Source organism: Haliaeetus leucocephalus, unplaced genomic scaffold (assembly GCF_000737465.1).
Source record: "Haliaeetus leucocephalus isolate CR32 unplaced genomic scaffold, Haliaeetus_leucocephalus-4.0 Scaffold741, whole genome shotgun sequence".
In the NCBI taxonomy this organism is placed as follows: domain Eukaryota; kingdom Metazoa; phylum Chordata; class Aves; order Accipitriformes; family Accipitridae; genus Haliaeetus; species Haliaeetus leucocephalus.
In genome coordinates this window covers 4321888-4343106 of record NW_010973177.1, presented here as the reverse complement: position 1 = coordinate 4343106, position 21219 = coordinate 4321888, and the positions used below count along the sequence as shown (strand labels likewise).

Genomic DNA, 21219 nt, shown 5'->3' with positions numbered 1-21219 from the left:
CAAAATGTAAAGCTGTGTGTTGACCTGCCATTGTGTCTTTCAGCAGCAGATTTGAAGTTGACTCTTCCAAAAGTCAACTCAAGTCCCCAGCCAGGGGCATAGTTGGTTCAAATTTAATTCCACCACCCCCACCTCCCCCCAGTGTGTGTATATATATATACGCACATGCTTGTTTTGCTTGGGGTACTTGGTTTACACCGCTTTAATTTTACTCAGATTATCATGTAGTAACAATCCTGCAAACTCTCCTTGAATTGGAAGTGGGAATATAAAAGATTTTGCCTCTTGAAGGTGGGGTAAAGAAAGTGCTCCTTCATCTTCAAAGTAAAAAATGATGGTCATCCCCTGAACTATGCATGTCACTCATGCTGATGTTGAAGTACTTCCAGCTGCTCTGGAATAAGATGTTACTGCTTCATTTTCAACTACAGGAGACTTGGAGATTGTGAACAGTGGAACTAAGAAAAATACTCGAGATGTTGGTGTGACTTTTCCTACCCCAAGATCTAGCCAGCCAAATCAATGGCCACAGGAACCCTGGCATTGTGTTGATGGTAATTTTGGAGAGTCAGATGGTATGGTCACAGATCATCAGGCAGCAGGAAGCAAGAGTAAGCAGAAGGGACAGCCAGGCAATTTTTTCATGGAGAAAAGGACAAAAAGGAGTAGGCTGCATGTACCACAAGGTCAGTCCAAAATACACTTTCTCCGCAGACCAGAAAAGCTGTACATCTTGACAGCAACTGGCATAATATGTGAGGAGGATTAGCTAGGACACAGAGTAGTCTGTCGCTAGTACAGTCAGTTCTTACTCTGTTTTTAATCAATGAATTTTAAACAAAACCACTATGTCAAGTGAACTCTCTAGTGCTCTATTATGATGGCATTTTCAATCAAGCTGTTAGATGCAACCTAGCCAGTAAAGGTAGTAAACAGGAAGCAATGAATAAGGCAAGGAAGGATGAATGAGATGGGAATCGTACAGATACTTAATTTTGATTTGTATGATATAAAAGGTTTTGTTAAGCTCTGAGTAACTGGTCACTGTAAGTTGTACTTATTGTTTCAGGTACTGAGGCTTTGAAGAACACATATTTTTTCAGGAGTAGGTACCAGAAGAACTAGAGTCCTCTCCCTCTTTTAGCTAGAGTTGCATTTTTGGGTTGATGGTGTAGCCTCCTTACCCCCCCCCCCCCCCCCCCAATTCCCTGTCAGTCTTCACAATGTGATAATTAAACGTTTAAAAATATTTTCCTTAGTCATCATTGTTGTTGCTGTAGGGACAAATCATTCTGTCTCATACTGGTTTAATTTAGAAAATTTAGAATATCTGCTCAGAGTACTAGCTGATGTATTCAAATCCCATTATGTATGTAAACTGTGAGTAATCTAATTCTTGTATACATGTTTAACATTTGGAAAATGTAATGCATTTGATCTTCAAAAATATCTATAAAAAGCCATAGGGCTTAGGACAGCAGAGAGGCTCCTTAAAAATGTGTAATTGCTGATAAATAACTATTCTTAGTATAGAGAGAAACTTGCAAACTAAGCCATTTTGTGCTTTTTCAAAAGTGTTGTTTGATAAAGGCTTGCTGGTTTTCTGACACTTGGCAAAGGAATTCCTTTGAAAGTGCCACAGATGTGTGCTACAGAGTCACACTGTTATTAAACTGAAGTGAGTATTTATTGCAGTGTTAGGCCACTGATTTGATTTAGCTAAGACCTTGGGCATTGTCATGGTTTAAACCCAGATGGCAGCTAAGCCCCACACAGCTGCTCGCTCACTCCCCCCTGGGTGGGATGGGGGAGAGAATTGAAAGGGTAAAAGTGAGAAAACTCATGGGTTGAGGTAAAGACAATTTAATAGGTAAAGCAAAAGCTGCTCACCCAAGCAAAGCAAAACAAAGAATTCATTCGGTGCTTCCCATCGGCAGGCAGGTGTTCAGCCATCTCCAGGAAAGCAGGGCTCCATCACATGTAACGGTGACTTGGGAAGACAAAATGCGATAACTGCGAACACCTCCCCCCTTCCTTCTCCTTCCCCCAGCTTTTTATTGCTGAGCATGATGTCATATGGTCTGGAATATCCCTTTGGTCATAGCTGTGTCCCCTCCCAGCTTCTTGTGCACCTCTAGCCTACTTGCTGGTGAGGTGGTGCTAGGAGCAGAAAAGTCCTTGACTCTGCGTAAGCACTGCTTAGCAATAGCAAAACCATCCCTGTATTATCAATACTGCTTTCAGCACAAATCCAAAACATAGCCCCATACTAGCTACTCTGAGGAAAATTAACTGTATCCCAGCCAAAACCAGCACAGGCATATAAAGGGCCATAGATGGGGATAGAAAATCGGCACATGTGTTGTCTACAAATCTTTATTCTCTTCTGTGGTCTCTTAACAGGGATTTCATGGTTCGTCCAAGCAGAAGACTTGAAATCTGAATCTAGGAAAGAAAACCATTCCAATTCCTTTTCTGGTCCTGGTCCATCTTGGTTTGAACCATTGACCAGCACAAAGCCTTGGAGAGAGCCTCTCCGAGAGAAGAACTGGCAAGAGCATCAGCACAGCAACATGATTCAGCCAGCAGTTCCAGAAAGAGATGCTGAAAACAGGTCCTTGCGGCCGTTTGTGAAGCTTACACTACAGGTAAAGGCATGCTGCACTATAAGGCTGCTGAGATCTCAGTAGGATTTCAAGAGTTATGCTGAATCTTGTGGAAACACTTTTTGTTCCTTCTTTTTATTATTTCACCTTTATAATCATTGGAAGTCAACCATGTTACAGACTGCTTCTGCTTAAAAACAGAAACAAAACAAACAAGCAAACACAAACCAAATGTAACAAAACCCAGGAAAACCAACGAATTCACTAGTCCATTTTCTTATGGTAATCTGGCTTTCCACAACAGACTATTTGAATTGATCTAATATTTCAGGGCTTAAATTTTGGCTTCAGGAACTAGAGGGAATGTAGCTGACATAATGTCAAGTCATACTTGCTTCCATGCAGAGATAATACTGTGTGATGTACATAGTACGTGATTAAAATGAACTTTAATTCATACAGTGCAAACAGTGTATGTGTGTGTACATACACACACATGCATATATGGTGTACACTTCAGATAGGTGTGATTGCTCTAAGTATCTGTGGAAAAATACAGATTTAGTGTACAGAAATATTTTTAAAAGAGATTGTCCACAGCAAGTGAAATGTAAATTAAGAAGTGCTAACTAAGGTGCAGTTGTCTGAAGTTTCTTTGAGTTCAGTTGCATCTGTTCATGTGCTCAGAGACTGCCCTGTGATGGAAATTGAAGTGTGGCAAACGGAGATATCAGGAGATCACTTTCAAAATTCCTCTACTGATACTAAATAAATTGCTAATGTTGATGAGCCTGCTAATTTATAATAAGGAAGATTGTAATAAGTTACGAATCTTCTATCCTATGGGCTCAACTTTTTGTTAACTTTTTTGAGAAGAATTTTGTGTCCCTTTTGCTAATTATTATTAGCCATGATATTTCTTTCTGGCCAGTTAACTTTCTGGTTGTTGACAAGTAGTTTGTTAAACAAGGTCTCTGAGGATCTACCCAGCATTAAGGATATAAGATCTTGTATGTTATACCACATACTACTTTGATGGGATTTTTTCCATGCTTTGGTAATGGTGTTAGATATTTGGATTATTCCCATCCAGCTGTAGGCAGACAGTGTGGCCACTTTAGACTTTGTTTTGTGTCATCCCATCTTAGGAGGCTCTTGCAGTGCATCGCCCTGATTTCATTTCCCGCTCTGGAGAGCGTGTGAAGCATCTGAAGCTTGTAATGGAGGAAAGGAGGATACAGAGCATACTGCAGTCTGAACGAGAAGAGCTGTTTAATCCTCCAGAGAAAAGAAAGGGCTACAGGAATGCAAGTCACATGCTGTCCGACAGAGGTACCTTTATGGTTCTGCTTTTTATGTTCTGTAGGAATTAATGAATTTCCACATTATACTTAGGGGTGTGTGTATTGTCTATAAGAATACATAACTTATAAAGGAGTCAGATTGTTGCAATAGTATTCTTTGTGAGAAGTAGACTTGTTCACCATTCTCTTCTCTCAAAATTTTCCACTTAGGTTTTCTGATTAGAGAAAAGAGAAGAACAATTCCAAAGAGTGAAATGGTTCAAAGATCTAAACGGTAAGGTTAAGAAAACTGTTTCAGGTAGATGGGTGACCTGAGTAAATGGGTTGGAAAAGTGGATGAATTGTATCTGCAGTCAAAGAATTGGGGGTAACTCAGCTTTTTCAGGGTGAGGTGTAGGCACTTTATCAGAGGGACAAAGCATCTATCTAGAAAATCCAAGAAACGAGATATTTTGGAAAAATTATTTCTGTAACTAAACCTGAGTACTCTACTGCAGTATCTGCAATCCAAGCACTGCAGCAAACTGTGCAAGTGCTGGATCCCAAAAGGAGAGGAAATGTAGGGTGGGGGCTACTGGAGCATCTGTATAGTTTTAAACATTAACAAACTAGGTAACTGGCGCAGAAAGTGAGGTATCATTTCACCAAATGAAAGGAGCTTTATGTAAGAAATAACTACCCTCAAAGGAATACAGAGGCTTTTACCCCTTGAAAAAAAGGACCTTATGATAGATTTTGCCTTATTTTTGACTCAAGTGATTTATATATATAAAGTGCACAGCACACTAACAATGTATTAAACACTTGGAATATCTATGCTACAGAGAGACCATGTGAAGGTGTAATACAAAATGGAGTTTATTGCAGCTAGATTCTGAAATGGTAGCGGGGTCAAGAGGAGGTGGTTTGGAAGAGTACCAGTTGAGAAACAGCATAAATACTTAAAAGTAAATTAGAGACTCATGAAGTTGTCTCTGATAACTTGTAAAGTTACATAAAAATATAATAATACTGTAAGTTATTTAGAGTCAAAACAAAACAAAGGTCAAGAGTGTACCTTGAGGCAAGGGATACTTCTAAGTATTTGGGTTTTCAGCGTATATGCAAGTGCTTCGTTGCATTGAAGTCTTGGAATGTCCATGCTATATGCAGGGAGGGTTTGTGCTATGTGAAAGGGACAGTGCTGTGGGCCAGGACTGTGCCACAGCATCTTTGTCGGTAGTAGCAATAGGATGGAGCGCGCCTCAGCAGGTTTGCAGGTGACAGTGAACTGGGAGGACCAGTCAGTATGCCAGAGAGTAGGTCTGCAGTTTCTAGAGATCTCTGCAGGCTGGAGGAAAGGGCTAAGAGGAATCTCATGAAGTTGAACAATAAGAAATACCAAGTCTCTCCTTGGGACAGAACCGCCCCCCCCAACCATGGACACCCCCCTTGGCAGTGTCTGAGGACAGACTGCCTGTGGAGTGGCCCCTCTGGAAGGGGCCTTGGGGGCCTGACAGCTGGCGGACAGCAAATTTGAACATGAGTCGGCAGCGTGCTCTTGCAGGGATGAAGGCCAGCTACACACTGCATTTCATGCAGGTGGAGGGAAGTGGATATTCCCTCTGCTTGGCGCTCATGGGACCACAGCTGGATCCTGCCTCCTGTTCTGGGCTGCCAGCACAAGAGAGAGGTCAGCAAAGTGTCCTGAGTCTGGTGGAGGCCACCAAGACTGTCAGGGGGCTGGAGCACTTGGTGCATGAGGAGAAGCTGTGGAGGCTGGGATTGTTTGGCCTGGGGAGGAGGAGGCTGAAGGTGAGGATCTGGCAGTGGTGTTTCCCTGCCAGAAGGAGGGTTTAGAGAAGGCAGAGGAAGAGTCTTCTTGGAGGCGTACGGTGAAAGGACAAGCAGCAGTGGTGATGTGTTACAGTAAGGAGAAATTCTAACTGGAGACCAGGAAATCAGTTTTTCACGAGGAGGGTGGTGAAGTGGTGGAGCAGGGCTGCGCAGAGGTGGCGGAGCCTGCATCCTTGGAAATAGTCACAAGTTGAAAGGATGGGGGCTGAGTAGCCCATTCTAGCCTTGAAGTTAGCCCTGCTTTGAGCAGGAGGTTGGACTAGGTGACCTCCAGAGGCCTCTTCCAACCTCAGTTACACTGATTCTACAAAATATCTACTGAAATACACAATATATAAAATAAACCCCTTGAGATATATGCTGGGAGAGTCAAAAAATAATGTTTTATTTCAGTAGCCTTTGGCATTTAAAAGTATTTTTAGGGCGTTAATAGAGAGGTGGCAGAAGTGGTAAATACAGTAAATACACCAGTTCCCCAAGGAATGCATGTCCACATGTTTGAGCCGAAGTAGAAGGATTTGGGTTCAGGTCACTTGGACTCGGCCATTGATGTATCTGAACTCATGTACTTTCAGAAGCTCTGATTTCATAATAACCAAAGTCAGCAGGACTTCTATGGAGACTGATTCAGGCAGTCACACTTGGTGATTTTCTTTTTTTTGTTCTTGCTGCTGTCATACTCCAGCTCTCAGCTGGAGCTGAGAAGTAATTTATTCCGTACCGTTCTTTTGAAATCCACACCTATGAGTGCAGAAGCTTTTTCTTTTTCTCTGTGAGGGTATAAATGGAATTTCTCATGGCAAATTGGCTAGAGGTAATGAAAACAATTTTCAATTCATTTATCTATAATTCTGCATTGCCCACTTCTTGCTCTAAACATCTTTATGGTGGGATGATTTGTCAGGGGTAAATCCTGATCTTTCCTTGAGTGGAACCCTAGAATGGCAAAAGCCTTCAGAGAATGGTGAGATGGTAGTAAAGCAAAAGCCCAAATCTTGGAGATATCCCTGCCCCCCCATCCAGTAACACATGCAGAGACCTAGCACCCTCTGCTGCCTTCCAGCAAAGCATAAGAGGAGTAAAATAAACATAAAAATGTGATTTATTTCTTGTTTTCTATAGTGGTAATGTGGGTAGTGACATTTTTAGAAAAGATGACCTCCTAAGAACAGCTGCAGACAGAGTAGGAAAATAGGGATACATAGGAAGGTAGGTCACTGGAAAGAGTACAGTTGCTTTTTTGTGTTTTCTTGTTTTTTTGGTGTTGGATGTGTATTTGCTTGCTTATCAATTCCACTGTGAAGTCTGATGGACTGGTAAACACATTTGTGTGGGGGACTGTAGAAGCTACAACTGTGTATTGCTCTCCCTAGCTGATGCTGGTGAAGTAGACAGGAGGTAAAATTCAGTACTAATTGAGATTTGGATTTGATTCCTTGCTTTCTTGATTTTGCCTACTTAGTTATGTGTTATCCTACAGCTTCCTATTACTTTGTTTTCCAGGTAACTTCTTGTCCTTCTGTCTTTTGAAACATACAAATGACACCTAACTTGTACTGACTAAATAGCAAATGGGTGCAAACTGATACACATTTGCCTCCCTTGCTTCTCTTGCCAGTCTGAAGTCTTACTTATTTTCCTGCTGGAATTAGTACCAAGACAACTGTCAAAAATGTCCCTCCTGGCTGGTGGGCAGTATTGATTTGCAATGTTCAAAATGGAGTGTGTTGAAGTTGTTTCAGATAATACAAGTTGAAGGCATAGATGTGTTTAAAAATATTTGAAGTGCCAACAGTAATTATGCAAAGATACTATACTGACGTAAGAATGAAACAGTCTCTAAAAGTTCTGTCTTGCTTTAAGTATTACAGGACTGAAATATTTGGACATCATTCATTTCCACCTCCCATAAACCACAATGTTTTTGAAGCTGGATATTTCTTGGCAACCACTGTCATGAAATTAGTAAAGCTTTATGATCTTAAAGGAAGATTTGGGGATGTCAGTGTGAGCAATACACTGTCATCCTAGCTCTTGGGTCCCTCCTCGAGATGGTAGCATGTAAAACAGATTAGAATAGCGCACTGACTGTACTGAGCACCAGTCACCTTCTATTCACTTCAAAGAATCCCTTGCTGTTTGGCTCTGGTATGGGAGAAGTTCAGCACTGGAGAAGACAAAGCATTCACCTAAACAGGGCAACAATGCTGAATGTTGAAAATATTGAAAAGATGCCTAAATAGCTTAACTCAGGTTATTCTTGGGATAAAAATATTGCTGTTGGTGGATAAACATGTTACTCGGAATCAGCATACTCTCAAAGCAATGGGGCTATTCTGTACTGAAGATACTGAAGCTCTACCTTTTGCAGCTTGGTAATCATATCAGCTGTATGGTCATTTTAATGTTATAAATATTGCTTTTAGGAGGTGCTGCTTGTAAGAGAAAGGCATTATGGGATGTGGGAATTTCTGGTATCACAACTGCTATGTATTCCACATTTTCCCTGTGTGACACTAGTAAACCCCCAAATAAATGTTTCTATGATGTGGTTGGCCAGTAGCTTTTAACAGAATGTGAAGATAAAACAGAGGATGTTTTTTTTTGTTTTGTTTTGTTTTTTTTTTTTTAATCTCAGTAAGTTCCTTCAAAGTCAGTGTTTTTGACTTTTTGTATTTACACTTAAGGATCTATGAGCAGCTGCCAGAGGTGCAGAAGAAGCGAGAGGAAGAGAAGAGAAAAATGGAATACAACTCATACCGCCTGAAAGCACAGCTTTACAAAGCGGTAGGTCTTCTGGTCAAATATTTATACTGGAACATTTTAGAATTTTATTTTTCTTGCGGTCACAAGCATTATAGTAATATTTACTAAATGTTAATTCTGTGGTATTCTTTTGCAACTTCTAGGTGGCTAGGATATATTAACATTTAATCAGGGTCAAAGCAGTCAAGCCTAGCAAAATGTGGAACAAAAAAATCCCCCTACCTAACCTGAAATCCTTCCAGTACCTACACATGCTGTATGGAAAAAAGACAAGGAAGCATCGTCCTGATTAAAGCATACAAAAAAGGCCTTGCGCAGTCTTGAGGGCAGAACGGAGGGATCGTGGAGCATATTTAAAGAAGATATTTCATGGATAGGCTCTTTGACTTGAAGGCTGCTCTCGTGTACCCTTGCTGTAAATGGATTTAACTTACACAGTTCACAGCTCACTTCACAACCATGGTTAACAAAGCATGGAGTCATCATTCTTAATTTTGCTCCAATGGAGAATTGACAGTCCTGCTGGTAATTTGTTAACTTTGGGGGCTGTGGATTTCACCATTAAGTGTTTGTTCAGCTGATAGCGTGGTCTTACCGCACCAGCACTGATCAGCCAAGGATCTCCTGTGTCTGGCAAGCTGTAGAACAAAACAGTATCCCTAAGTGTGGGTATGACTAACTTTGAACCACACTTACGCAGCTGTTCAAGAACAGTTTCTGTGCTGGGGCCTTACCACACAACCAGCAGCAGAGCAAAGGTGGGGTGAGGACTCCAGGATTTTGGTCAGCAGGAGAAGGAAACAGCAGGACCCATTTTGCTGGGTTACTCTAAGACTCTGCTGAATCCTGCCTCATTCTGCCATGAAGCAGTGAGATCCCTGCAGGGAGCTGCTTCTGTCCCAGCTAACAACTGCTACTTTTCCTCCCTGGCTGTCCCAGTTGTGCAACATGTGCTTTGCATCTGTCTGTTAAACAGGTTTAATTATTGATAGAAAGATTGAAGAATGCTGTGCTAGAGACTTGCCTGTGTTAAGCACAATAAGTAACAAGGACGAGAGTCTTCTGTCCCTATGCCCTCCCATGCGCACACATCTAATTATCTAGTATTTCTGTGTAACAAGCGGTATCAATTTATAATGTTCTGATAAAACAGAGGAGGCCCATTTGTCTCCTCTGAGAAGTGCATCTCCAAAACTGACCAATGTATCCCTTTTCGAGCTGTTGTAGGCATCCATACGCTTAAGCTTTCTCTTAAGACTTAATAAGAACTAAAGAAACAATAGTTTGCAACAAACAGTGAGGTTCTTACCTTCTCACTCTTTAACTAACACATATACCATAAAATATAGCCTTCAGGAGAACTCTGGCAGCAGGCAATAAACTGCATTATAAGCCTTAGTGATTTAAGGACATGCATTAAAAATTTAAACTGATTTTTTTTTTTTCATCTGGATCTTAAGCTTGCACTTCAGTTTTAGCATTGCAACTCTTTCCTGGCTGAGTTGTGCTACCAGAGCTGGAATAATAGGGTTAGTTATTTGTTGGGAACAGCAGTAATTGGATTTTAAAAGTCAGGGCTTGTAATGCAATGTATTATCCAGAATACCTTCCTAATCTGATTGTGGGTATTTACCACTAGAATTACTTGAATTTAATGCTATACTTTTGCAGGGTATATTCAGGGCACTTTTTTTTTTTTTTTTTCACTTGTCTGAGAATCTCAGATGCTGGTACAGTAAAGTCTTAAGAGTTAATGAATGCTGGCAGTTGTCAGCTGGAAGCAGAGAGGGAATCGGATCAGAAGTTTTCTATACAAGTGTGGTTTTGATTGGAAGAGGAATGATGATTCATTGCAGTAAATATTGTAATCTTTTTGTCTTCCTTGATGATGGAGAATAGCTGCAGTAAGTAGCTGTAAATACAGTGAATGGTTTGTTTAGAATTTGGCTAATGTGTTGCTGAGAGCATCAGTTTCTAAGCGGATCTGATTATGCATGAAAAAAAGAAACACAGATTTTGTGGAATGACTCCAAAGATGACACAGGGTATTAGGAGAAGAAAATGGCTGGTACAAAAGCTAGACTGAAGATGTGTGTAATCTAGGGTTGTATCATTTAAATGATCTGTAGCACTGTACCCAAACTGTGGTCTGAGTATCTCTCATAGTGGCAAGTTTGTGAACTGCTGATGTAGAACAGCAGATCAGCACTCTGGAATAGATCTGATTCTTATTTTAATCGCAGTCACCTGGAGGAGTCCTGTAGTGCCTTACACAAACCTAGTAGGGGACAGTTCCTTCCAAGATCATTTGGTATGTATCCAGACATATCCTTGGGAAAAGAGAGGCAGGCAGAGAAAGTCGAGTGCCCTGCTCAAGTTTGTGTGGGGTCGATGGTGGAGCTGGGCATAGTAGTCATATTCTCTGACTCCCAGGTCAGTGCTTAGTGGCATGACCTGTCCCTAATGAAAGTTCTTTGTCCTTCACGCTTTGGATTTTGACAGGCTAGCACTGGTCATCGTAGTGAGAAAGGGATGTACTCGTGCCCCAGCCGCTCCAGAGAGCAGCCTAGTAGCTTAAACTGCTGGTGAAAGTGTGTGCTGAGGCATCCTGTTCTGCAGTGTCCGAGGCCTACGCATGTATTTTCTTGTCTGACTTTCTGCTGTGTAAATGTTAATACCTGGTAGAGGAGCATTAATGAAACAGCTGGGCAGGTGAGGATGTCTTAAACTGCCAGACCAGTTGGCTTAGCGAAGGAGATTCTGAGCACTTATTCTTCTCTCCCAGCACCTGTAACTAAACACTTTGTTGTAATAGTGAAGTGTGCTTATGTCCTAAGTTTATTACATATCAGCCATGATGTAATACAGTGCTGGGACGCTGGTTGCTTCTGTTTCTGTCACTGATACCAAAAGAGTAGATGTGTAAAAGTAAAACTAGGCGTAAGCCTCACTAATAGCAGTACAGCTGGCTCTGAGGATGGGATTAGCTAGCAGTACAGTGTGCATGCCATTTCTATAGGGTGTCGAGGGCTCACAGGTTAGGGGTGATTCATGTTTGGGAAGGAAAGGAAACAATGAATTAAACATGTACATACACTCATACCTGTATGTACATCAACATGGACAAGTGCTTGCTGAAGTATCACTTACAAGTGAAATCCTCACACCAGAATTTAGAGGTGTGTTAGGTATAACTGTATATTGATATAATTTATGGGTCAATACTTCAGGAAAAAAAATGAACACCAGCTTCTAAAAATGTATCCTGAGGAGTAACCAACCAAACAAAATTGTATGTTTCCAGTGTGAGCAACAACTGCTACTATGTGGGGCATGCTGCTCTCTGGAGGCAGTGTGTGACTTTGTTAGCTGTAGGGAACCAAGGATACTGATCTAAAATTAGTGTCCAGGTTGAGGAATGACATGAAACTGAGTTTATTTTGCTCAAAATAGGGCCCCAAATTAATGAATATGTACGAACAAAGTTCACTTACCTTTTGTAAAGTACAAGTGAAAATACTCACACAGGACACCTGAGAAGTAAGGGCTGTCAGTGCTTGTTTTCAGGTATTTATGTGCTACAGTGGGACTGTGGGGCAATGCAGTGGGAATTGAAGAAAGAATGAAATAACAGTTTTGTTAGCACTGAGTGAGGATGAGATCCTCGGGAGGAAACAGTATGGGCTCATACGTAACTGGAAACTTATCAAAATTCCTGTGTTAGAAAGCGACTGAGGGTTGCAAAGGTATTCTTAATTTTTCAAATTGTTAAATAGTTACCTTTATTAAGATAGCAAAGTTATTTTTATCACAGGATGCACATGGGTCTGGACTGATGTTCTGTCCTAGTATCCCTTTGCTTTTGTACTTCTAATTTCAAATAGAGCATTAAATTATATTAGTCAGATAAGGGAATGGTGCATGCCCCTTAATTCTGAAAACTGTACGGTTGAGGCATATTTGTGATCTGATGGCAGCATAAATCAGAACTTTCAAGCCCAGTGAAGTGAAAACGAATTTTATGAGTTTTATCAGATACAAATTCGTTCCATTTCTGAGGCTTTTCCATTAGATGTAGTAAGTTTGTAATTTTTGTAAATAGGGAGCATGGGAGAAACATCTATAAAGGAGATAGCAAAGTTGTTAATTTATGTACTTCCCTCTACCCCTTAAAAAAGAAAAAAGATATTAGCATTCAGGAACACTAAACACTTTTGTTTATGGATGGGACATGTCCTTTAGAGCCTGTGCAAGATAGATAGGGGCCACAAGGTGTCACTACCCCAAAGGAAAAAGCACATGCTTCTAGAGGTGTTAAACTGAATTGCACTTTGCTTGCTGCTTTACAGTAAGCTTTTTTTTTTTTTTTTAACGTTTATTTTCCATCCCCTTGGCTACATTTTCCCTCATGTCAGCAACACGTTAGGGGTTTTTGGTTTATAGTCAATTCCTGGAAGTGGAGCAAAGAGGGGAGATAGCATCTAATTGCTGGCTGGGTTTGCTTATTAGATTGCAGAAGGGCTTGTGAGCTGTAAGGACTGGTCAGAGGTTTTTGTGGTGTGAGGCGTTTTGAGCCCTTCTGAGGCTTCATGAAGTACTGGGGACAGAATCCACACTGAGATTCACGTCAGCAGCGTTGCTGCTTTTTATATGTATGTATGTGAGCAGAGTACATTCTGTATTGGCATATACACTATATATAGTTATGTGTATATAGTATATACTGCATGCTCTGTGTGTGTGTATAAAGAGCTGAGCTGTGCGTTGCGTTCATCTGTGTGATGCAAAAGGTCTCGTCAGGTAATGGCTGTATCATTGCCACTGCTGTTAGTAATACACGAGTTACCCAAAGCTCTTACTTTATCCTACACTTCTCTAAAGCCACGTAATATGTATTCCATACTTCAAAACGTCAGTGATCTGCCAGCTCAGCTAGCAGAATGATGTGGTGTTTCATTATCTGGATTGCCTGTTGCCATAAGAACGGGTCACACTAGCAGGTGCCTGGGGAAGAATGCCATAACAGAGCCAGCATTAGCAGTACTTCTCAAAGATGCTCTAACAGTCTGGTGTGATTTGCATCTGAGGGGCTTTGAATCCATCTTCAGATTGGTGGTGGCTTTTTTTTTTTTTCATGACTTTGTCCACTTGCTTTGTGAAGTGTAAACATCTGGTGTTCGCAGCACTGGAGGGCAGAGTTCTGCAGTTTAACTGCACAAGACTGGGTCTACACACAGTGTTTTATTTCGTTTTAATCTATTACCAGTTATTTTCTATGCTGCCTCCCCCAATGTGGGTTTGTTTGTTTTTTTTTTTTTTTTTTTTTTTGGTTTGGAGGTTTTTTTTGGTGGTGGTGTTTTTTTTTTTTTTTTTTTTTTCCAGAGCAGTCTGCAAATAACATTTCCTCTTCACCTACTTCAGGCTACTCAGGATTGTATAGACTTTCATCTCTTCCCCTTCAGTCATGTCTAGTGAAGGTTGTGAAGACTCCTAATTTATTCAGCTGTTTATTGTAGAAAACACTTTCTGTGTCTTCCACTATCTTCATGCTTAGGGTTTTTGATTTTTAGAGGAATAATACTCATCTCTGTCGCTTTGTTTTTCTTTCAGAAAATCACCAACCGTGTCTTAGGGAGGAAGGTGCCTTGGAACTGATAAAGATCTCCTGTTCAAACGAACGTGTACCATACTTAGTAAACTTGCAGCATAAAGGAGATTGTGATGTGAAAAAGATAATGCAGTAAATACTTGTGCTGTGTATGTTTCGGGGTATTCAGTTTTGTTACTTTTGTACTAACATAATCTTGCCATATTTGAGAATCAATCACTTGATATTTAAATAAATGGCTGTTTTTTGTAGTGTTATTAATGCACTTCCAAAGTAAACATAGTTTGGAAGTACTTGATTCATAATACATTTGTAATTACCTGATTGGAATAGCAGTTTTATATATTTATTTTAAATTGTTTTTAACAATGATTTTTTAATTTCCTATCTCGATGTAGAAAACTTACTTGTAATGTTTTGTACTGCAAAAAACCCTTAAATAAATAACATCAGATCGGTTTGTAGTAACTATTGCAGCAATCATGAAATGTGTCTTCGCTGTATGCATGGGAAATATCTAAAGAAACCGGGCCATAATCGCCTCTTACTCTACCCTGCACAGAACTTAAGAGCTTACAAGGTAACTGTAATGGCTGTTTAAACTGGACATTATTAGCGCTGGAAGAGTGGAGGGGTTGTGACTTCACTGACCTTTCGCTTGGTTTGCTATCTTTCCGTATGACCAGGAAAGTCTAATTAGAGAAACTTTTTATGATGTTGGGAATTTTTAAGCCTTGCCTGGGAGAGAGTTCCCTTCAATTCATTAGATGCATTCTGACAGGATACTCGTTTGTACGCTTAACCAGCATCACAGTGACAAAAGATGAAATACAAAGATTGTGGTTCTTGATGATAGAAGCCTGAAGTCTCAGTTTCATTTTCTTATCACAATTTAGTTCATATAATGAATAAACAGGAAAAGATATCTGAGGAAAACTAAGTGGGTGTGAACAGTGGTTTCATGTTTTCTGTGCATAAGATGTTCATAGCAATTTAGTTCAAGGAACAGCTGTAACAGAACACCCATTTCTGCAGAGGATGAGGCACAACTCAGATTTTGACCTCTTGTGTTCACTAAGAATTTCATGGAACTTCTTGTTTCACCCCTTGGCTAAGCCATCCAGCGGTGCTATGGTACAGCTCTGCCAGTTACCCCTGGAGTTCATGTTGAGATGTAATGAATCAGATCTTCAAATTATGGGAAATAATTGAAGGTCAGTAGAACTACACTAAATTACACTAGGCAAAGATTTGGCATACTGTTTTTTAAACTGTGTCCTGTGCTGGTGGTACCACATGCTGTTGAAGCAGCTGTTATAGCCTACCCCAGAGTCAAGTGTGAGAATACATCCAGGTGTAAGATTTATACTTTATGTGGAACACGCAAAAAACCCCATCCACCATAAAACCGTGATCTAATATGTCAGAAGGCCATATCTGGCCTCAGAAATCTGAAGTTAGAAGTGCATATTAAAAATAATACAGTATCACATGGCTGTGATAAATCAGCTCAGAAAATAGCTTATTTCTTTAGACCTTTCCACTTTTCAAAATATGTTTTTTACCTATTTGCTCCTTCCACTATCTTGTCCTTGGGATCTGTTTGGATGCAAGTTGCTGCTTTGCCTTTCAAAGTGCTCTTTGGGGCTAGAAAGCAGCTTTGTATGTTGTAGAAGCAGAAGGTGCTAAAACTTGCTGGTACTGAGATTTCCCATGCGATTCTGATACACATATGAATAGACTTTCTCCTTTTGACAAGAAAGTCAGTTGTATTGGAGTCATGACAAGATCTTGCTTCGCTGAGTGCTCATTTAAAGCCAGTTAGCTTTTTAAATATGCTTTTAAGCTTTCAACTGATGAAAAAGTGAGAGAGCGTAAGGGCCCTGCTGATGCCTCAGGGGATGCTTGGAAGTTTTCTTACAGTGAGATAACACAGCCCAGGGTTGTCTTTATTTAAATGTCCATAGTGTGCCTGTGTGTTGCTCCCTAACAAAAGCATAGAGGCCAATAATCAAGCACCTTGCGAATCAAAGAAAGGTAGAGTCAGTCCATTTCAACTGGTTGAAGTACCCATCCTCATCTAAGTAGAGAACTACACATTGTAAAACCTTTCAAAACAAAGGAAGAACTGCTGCAAATTTTTTTTTATGGTTTACCTCACTTAAAAATGTTCACTAACTACCAAAGTAATCTAACAGTCTGATGTGAGTTGCTAGAGTTGCAGCTTGAGAGATTTAGCAGCAAATAGCTCTAATTCCTCATTTGGTAATAATATTGTAGCGTTTTTCCTTTGTGAAGGGAGAAGTGTTTGCTTCTGTTAAAAATTTTCTGTTTGGGTACGCTTTAATATATCAGAACGTGTGATCTGAAGATTGTGCTTGGATGTTTTACGCTGGTCTCGGGCTGCACAAAGAGTTTACACTGTGCTTTCTGGAATACTGTGAAGAAAAATGTTCTCTTTGCACACAGAGGGGGCAGAAAGAAAGTTTTGTAGAGGAACAGTATGAGATTGTTTAACTTTTCTCCCCAGAGGAGGGAGCATCCACAATTCCAGCTGAAATCAGGAGGAGCTGCAACTTCTCAGAACCTCTGAAAAGGAGGTCCCATGTGGCCAGGTTTAAAGGAGGCAGGTCTCCTCCTCAGTATTCCCAACAGCGTTATCATCCATCCTTCTGTTGATTTCTTTGTGAGGGATGCTAGTGAAGCTGACTCGCAGTCACTCCACTACCATTCCTTGTTGTCATCAGGTCAGATAAAGCTTGTGCTGGGTGAAAAGCATCCAGTGTTTATAGTTATATGGAAGGAGGCTGTTGACATTTGGAGTCATTGGTTCCAACATGCAAAAATTCTTTCCAAAAACTCAGGAAATTATGCTTGTCTTGGTTGATTCCAGAGTGGAGTCATCTCTTCTTAATCCACTGCTACACAAAGACTTTTAGGGTAAATTCTGCAAATCTTTAGAAGTTTAGAGGGCAATTTTTTTTTTTTTTTTTTTTTTTTTTCCAAATAACCCTACAGGAGCAGGCTTTTGTTATTAGTTAACCAGAAATGTTCCTTGATCAGCATTTGCCGTGCCCACCCCGCACAATGACAATTGTGTAGATGCCAAATGCGTGTTTGAGTCTCACCAAAAGGCCAGCTATCGTAGCTGCTACCTCAAAAATGGAAAAGGCAGCACGGTTGTCTGTTGTCTCTCAAAACTGAAAGCAGCTTTGATCATTGCTCACTTGTACCTTGTTCATCATCAAGTAAATATAATGACTGGTCTTTGGCTTTGGTTTGTCTGTAGATGTGCTGTCTACAAACTGAATTTGAGGTGGGAAGCGTGATGGATGTGTGTGGGTGAGGTGGACAAGGCAAGGAAAGGGCAGAGAAAAGGGGTGTGAAAAAGCCACCTCATGTTTTGAAAGGTTCCTTTAAAACAAGAGGCTTGTTTGCCCTCCAGAAGCACCTTCCATTTCCTCTTTGCTGACCATTTCCACTAGTTCTACCTTTTGTGCTGTAAATTCCATCCAGATGGACTTTTTATAATAACGTGGTAAGTGCTCTGGTTCTTGGTGGATGTTTTTGGAGTCCTTTCTATGGAGAACCATTCTCAAGTTGGAGGTCTGCCACATCAGGCAGTGATGGAGCTCGAGTGGATGTTTGGGACATGTTCTCTCATTGCTGGTAACTGGAAAGATCGCCATGGAAACGAATGGCAAGGATGATGTAAAAATAGTCGTGTTACCGTACATCTGTCTAGATAGGGCCTGGTCCAGAGTGGTTGACTCCTGGAGGACTGCTGCTCAGAAGGATTTCTGCTGTCTGCCTCTGTCGGTGGTAAATTTGTTCACGGTTGTGCCTGTAGAAGAGCACAACTGAATGACTTTGAAGAGGAGGAGACTGAAGAAAGAGATTTGCCCCGTGCAAAAGCAGGTAAGCTAATCGCTTCTGCATGAGAGCATCCTGGTTTATAATTCAATTTTCGTGAAACAATACCCTAATGAAGAAATTACTTCCTGGCTGGCTGTTTATTAGTCCAGATCAAACTTTAATCCAGTAATGTAGATCTTAATATATTGCTTCCTTTATGTTACATTTATTAGTTGGCCAGCTGGGCGGCTGTACTTCTGTAAAGCTTAAAAGCGTAACATGAAGTCATTGGACATGCTCATTGTAGGCTTGGGGAAGGAATTCAGCTGAACTGCTGTAAATGGAAAAGGCACAATTCTTTCACACAAGCAAGGTTTGAAAGTCAAAGTTTTATTAATATTTTTCTCCCTACATCAGCAGATAAACTGAATTCTCCAGGCCAAATTAGACCCTGCGGGAGGGTGAATGACCTCTGCATGACAAATGAAAGCCATGTTGATTAACACACTGGAAGGCACTCAAATTCCACGGTGATGAGGACAGTTGTAAGAGGTCTTGATAGAGAAAGGGTTTTTTTTTTTAATACAATCTGATTTTATGCATGTACCCCTGTGCTGCAGCCCTGTTGCTTTCTAGCTTTATCAGAAGCTACTTCAAACTTGTCTTCAGATGCAAAGGAAAGGAGAGACTCCAGCTCATTTTCCCAAAGTTGTGTTGGCTCCTCTACCCGAGTTCGATTCGGTACGTCCCGTGAATCACTCTGCCGTAGGGGGCTTGCTGCGGGCCTCTGCCAAGTCTCGTTGAGTCATCTGCTGAGTAGCTGGCCCTGGCCTTCCTCCAGAGAGGGGTAAGTAAGCCTCTTGGACTCTCCGGTTGGATCTGGAGGAGGTAGCATGCTAGCTACGTGCCGTGAGCTCCTGAACACCTGTGCGTGAGGAGTTGAGTTCCTGTGGCATTGTGTGCAGATTGAATAGTCATTTTAATAGGAGATGATGTGAAATTTGGTCGAAGGAGACATTTATTTTGGCCTATCAGGGCACGAGTTTTTATGAACGGCGTAGAGCGGTTTTACTGCATTACAACTGTCCTTGTCCTTCGCAGAAGGACCCGTATCAGGCTAAGAACCATGGCGTTTGTGCTGATGAAGCAGTGGCGGAAGATCTGAAGCGCGGGTGCCCAGGATCTTCCTGCGCACACCTCCTATGCTTGCGTACTCGATGTGCTGGTTGCCTCCTTCATGACTATGAAGAACGAGTGCCTCGGAGGACAGGAGCACCTGTAAATAGATACCAAGGGTCTCTCCCTGTCTTTAATTCCATGGTTGTGAGTGATCCCCCGCCCCTGCTTCGCACGTGCTGCTCTTGGCTTACGCCGGGACGCAGAAATCCCCAATCTCGGGCTCAGCTGCCAGGCTGTGTGACCCAGCTGCAGACCGTGGTCGGGTGCCGCAGCTTCTGTGGGCTTTTGTCAGCAGAGATATCAAGTGATCAAGGCTGGAGGCAGGAGGAAGGACGCCTGTTCCTTTGCACAAAAAGGCCTTTTATAAGCTGCTGTGGATAACCACCAGCCGTTGCCATCCCCATATCTTTCTCCGCGGCCAATGGCTACGCTCAGGGTCCCTGTGCCGGTGGGAAGCAGAGAGACTTCTGCCTTCACCTAGCCCCGGGACTGCGCTGCTTTGAGTAGTTTACGCTGGCTGAGAAAGTGGAGGAATGAGGAAACGTGTCGCGTAACATGTAGTAATGGTGAAGATACGCTGGGATTGATGGGCTGCTGGGGGAAGACCGGAGCCTGTCAGCTGCCCGGGGTTTCCTCTGGCTTACGGTCCCTACTCCATCCCAGCGCCTGGCTCACCCCTCTGCGGCAGTCCTGGCCACCACCTGCCCTTTCCTGGAAAGATGTTCGCAGCGCTCTGCAGAGCCTCGTCCCTCTGGACGTTGCTGATGATGGTTTCCTGATGGCTGAAAGCCCTGTCAGGCATTTGAATCCCTCCTAGTTGTGTGCCAGGCTGCTGATTTACAGCTGCTCTGCTGAACTTCACCCAGCTGCCTGGATGTGAGAAGGGATGGCAGTGCCCTCTGTTTCTTGCCACAATTCCACGGGTTTGTTCTTTGGAGTGCCTTTATTTTTCTGCAGCATGTGTCCTCTCGTGGAATTGGTGGGACCTGCACAGCCCCACCGTGGTGAGCTTTAGCAGGTCACCACCTTCAAGCTTCAGCAATCCTTCCTGGTCCTCTGCAGAACACGACCCCAAAAGGGCAGAAGATGCATGGGAGAGCTTGTGAGAACGAGGTATTGCTAAATGGCACTAAGCCACCTGAGAAACACTGCGACCAAGACTTATTGGGGCTTGAAGGTGCTGCTAAGCTGGGGAAGACTAACACTGTCCAGATGTTTGCATCTGCCGGTTGCATCCGAGGGCCCTGTTAACAGGACCTTGACACGCGTTTGAGTGCTGCTCCCAGGGCTGGGCTATTTAGATTTGCGTTTTGTGCTGGGAAACCCCAGAAGAGTCCCCTGTCCCTTCCTGTTCCAAAATGTCACCTTGGGCAGGCATGCGCGGAGGTCCCCAGAGCATTTCGGGTAAAGGCGTCTTGCAGCTGTCCCCCTTTTTTTAGAGTAAAATCATTCACAATTACTAGTGTTAATCAGTATTATTATTAGGGCTTCGCTAACCATTGGTGAATCCTGACTGATGAATGAGGAGGGTTGGCTGACCCCCAGGAAAGGACCCAAAAGGGCTGAAGCAGAGCAGGGAAGGCAGCACTGTGTCCCCCACGCTCGCTATGCGGGGCGGTGAGCTGTGCTGCCCTCCCCTTTTGATGGGGCTGGATGCTGGCACCCATCTCCTGTTAGGGAAAAAAAAAAAAAAAAGGTTAATAATAATAACAACTAGGGATTTTATTGAGGGTCGCAGAGGCGTCTCTGCTCCGTCTCGCCTCGGTGGGATGGATGGGCTTATTGAATTGCCTTTTTTCCCACCCCCTCTCCTGCTGCAGGCAGCCTGTCGGTCCCCCCTCGCTTCTCCTCCCGGGGAAAGGGGCTGAAGGAGCGGTGGGGGGACCGGGACCGGGACCGGGACCGGGACCGGGTCCGGGTCCGGGGGGGGTTCGGCGGCTGGAGCGGGCTGCCCCGGTGGAGGGAGCCTGGGAGCAGCCTCCACCGCCGGTCTGGTTTTCATTAAACGGCCGGGCTGGGCCAAGAAACACAGCAATAAATAAAAGCGAACAATGCCGGCCCCCTC

The 21219-nt window shown here is 42.4% G+C and overlaps 2 protein-coding genes across 2 annotated transcripts in view; both read left to right on the top strand.

Moving 5' to 3' along the window:
* Positions 1–14368, top strand: part of ALMS1 (Alstrom syndrome 1) — a 36558-nt gene extending 22190 nt beyond the window's left edge. Inside the window, exons 6-11 of the mRNA XM_010580787.1 lie at positions 432–686; positions 2404–2648; positions 3755–3938; positions 4121–4184; positions 8434–8533; positions 14123–14368. Of these exons, the coding sequence (XP_010579089.1) occupies positions 432–686; positions 2404–2648; positions 3755–3938; positions 4121–4184; positions 8434–8533; positions 14123–14167 (893 nt within the window). The 3' untranslated portion in view covers positions 14168–14368. The remainder of the gene's footprint in view (positions 1–431; positions 687–2403; positions 2649–3754; positions 3939–4120; positions 4185–8433; positions 8534–14122) is intronic.
* A 3439-nt stretch (positions 14369–17807) lies between these two features.
* Positions 17808–21219, top strand: part of ADAM33 (ADAM metallopeptidase domain 33) — a 32051-nt gene continuing 28639 nt past the window's right edge. The window contains exons 1-2 of the mRNA XM_010580829.1: positions 17808–17851; positions 17971–18038. Of these exons, the coding sequence (XP_010579131.1) occupies positions 17808–17851; positions 17971–18038 (112 nt within the window). The remainder of the gene's footprint in view (positions 17852–17970; positions 18039–21219) is intronic.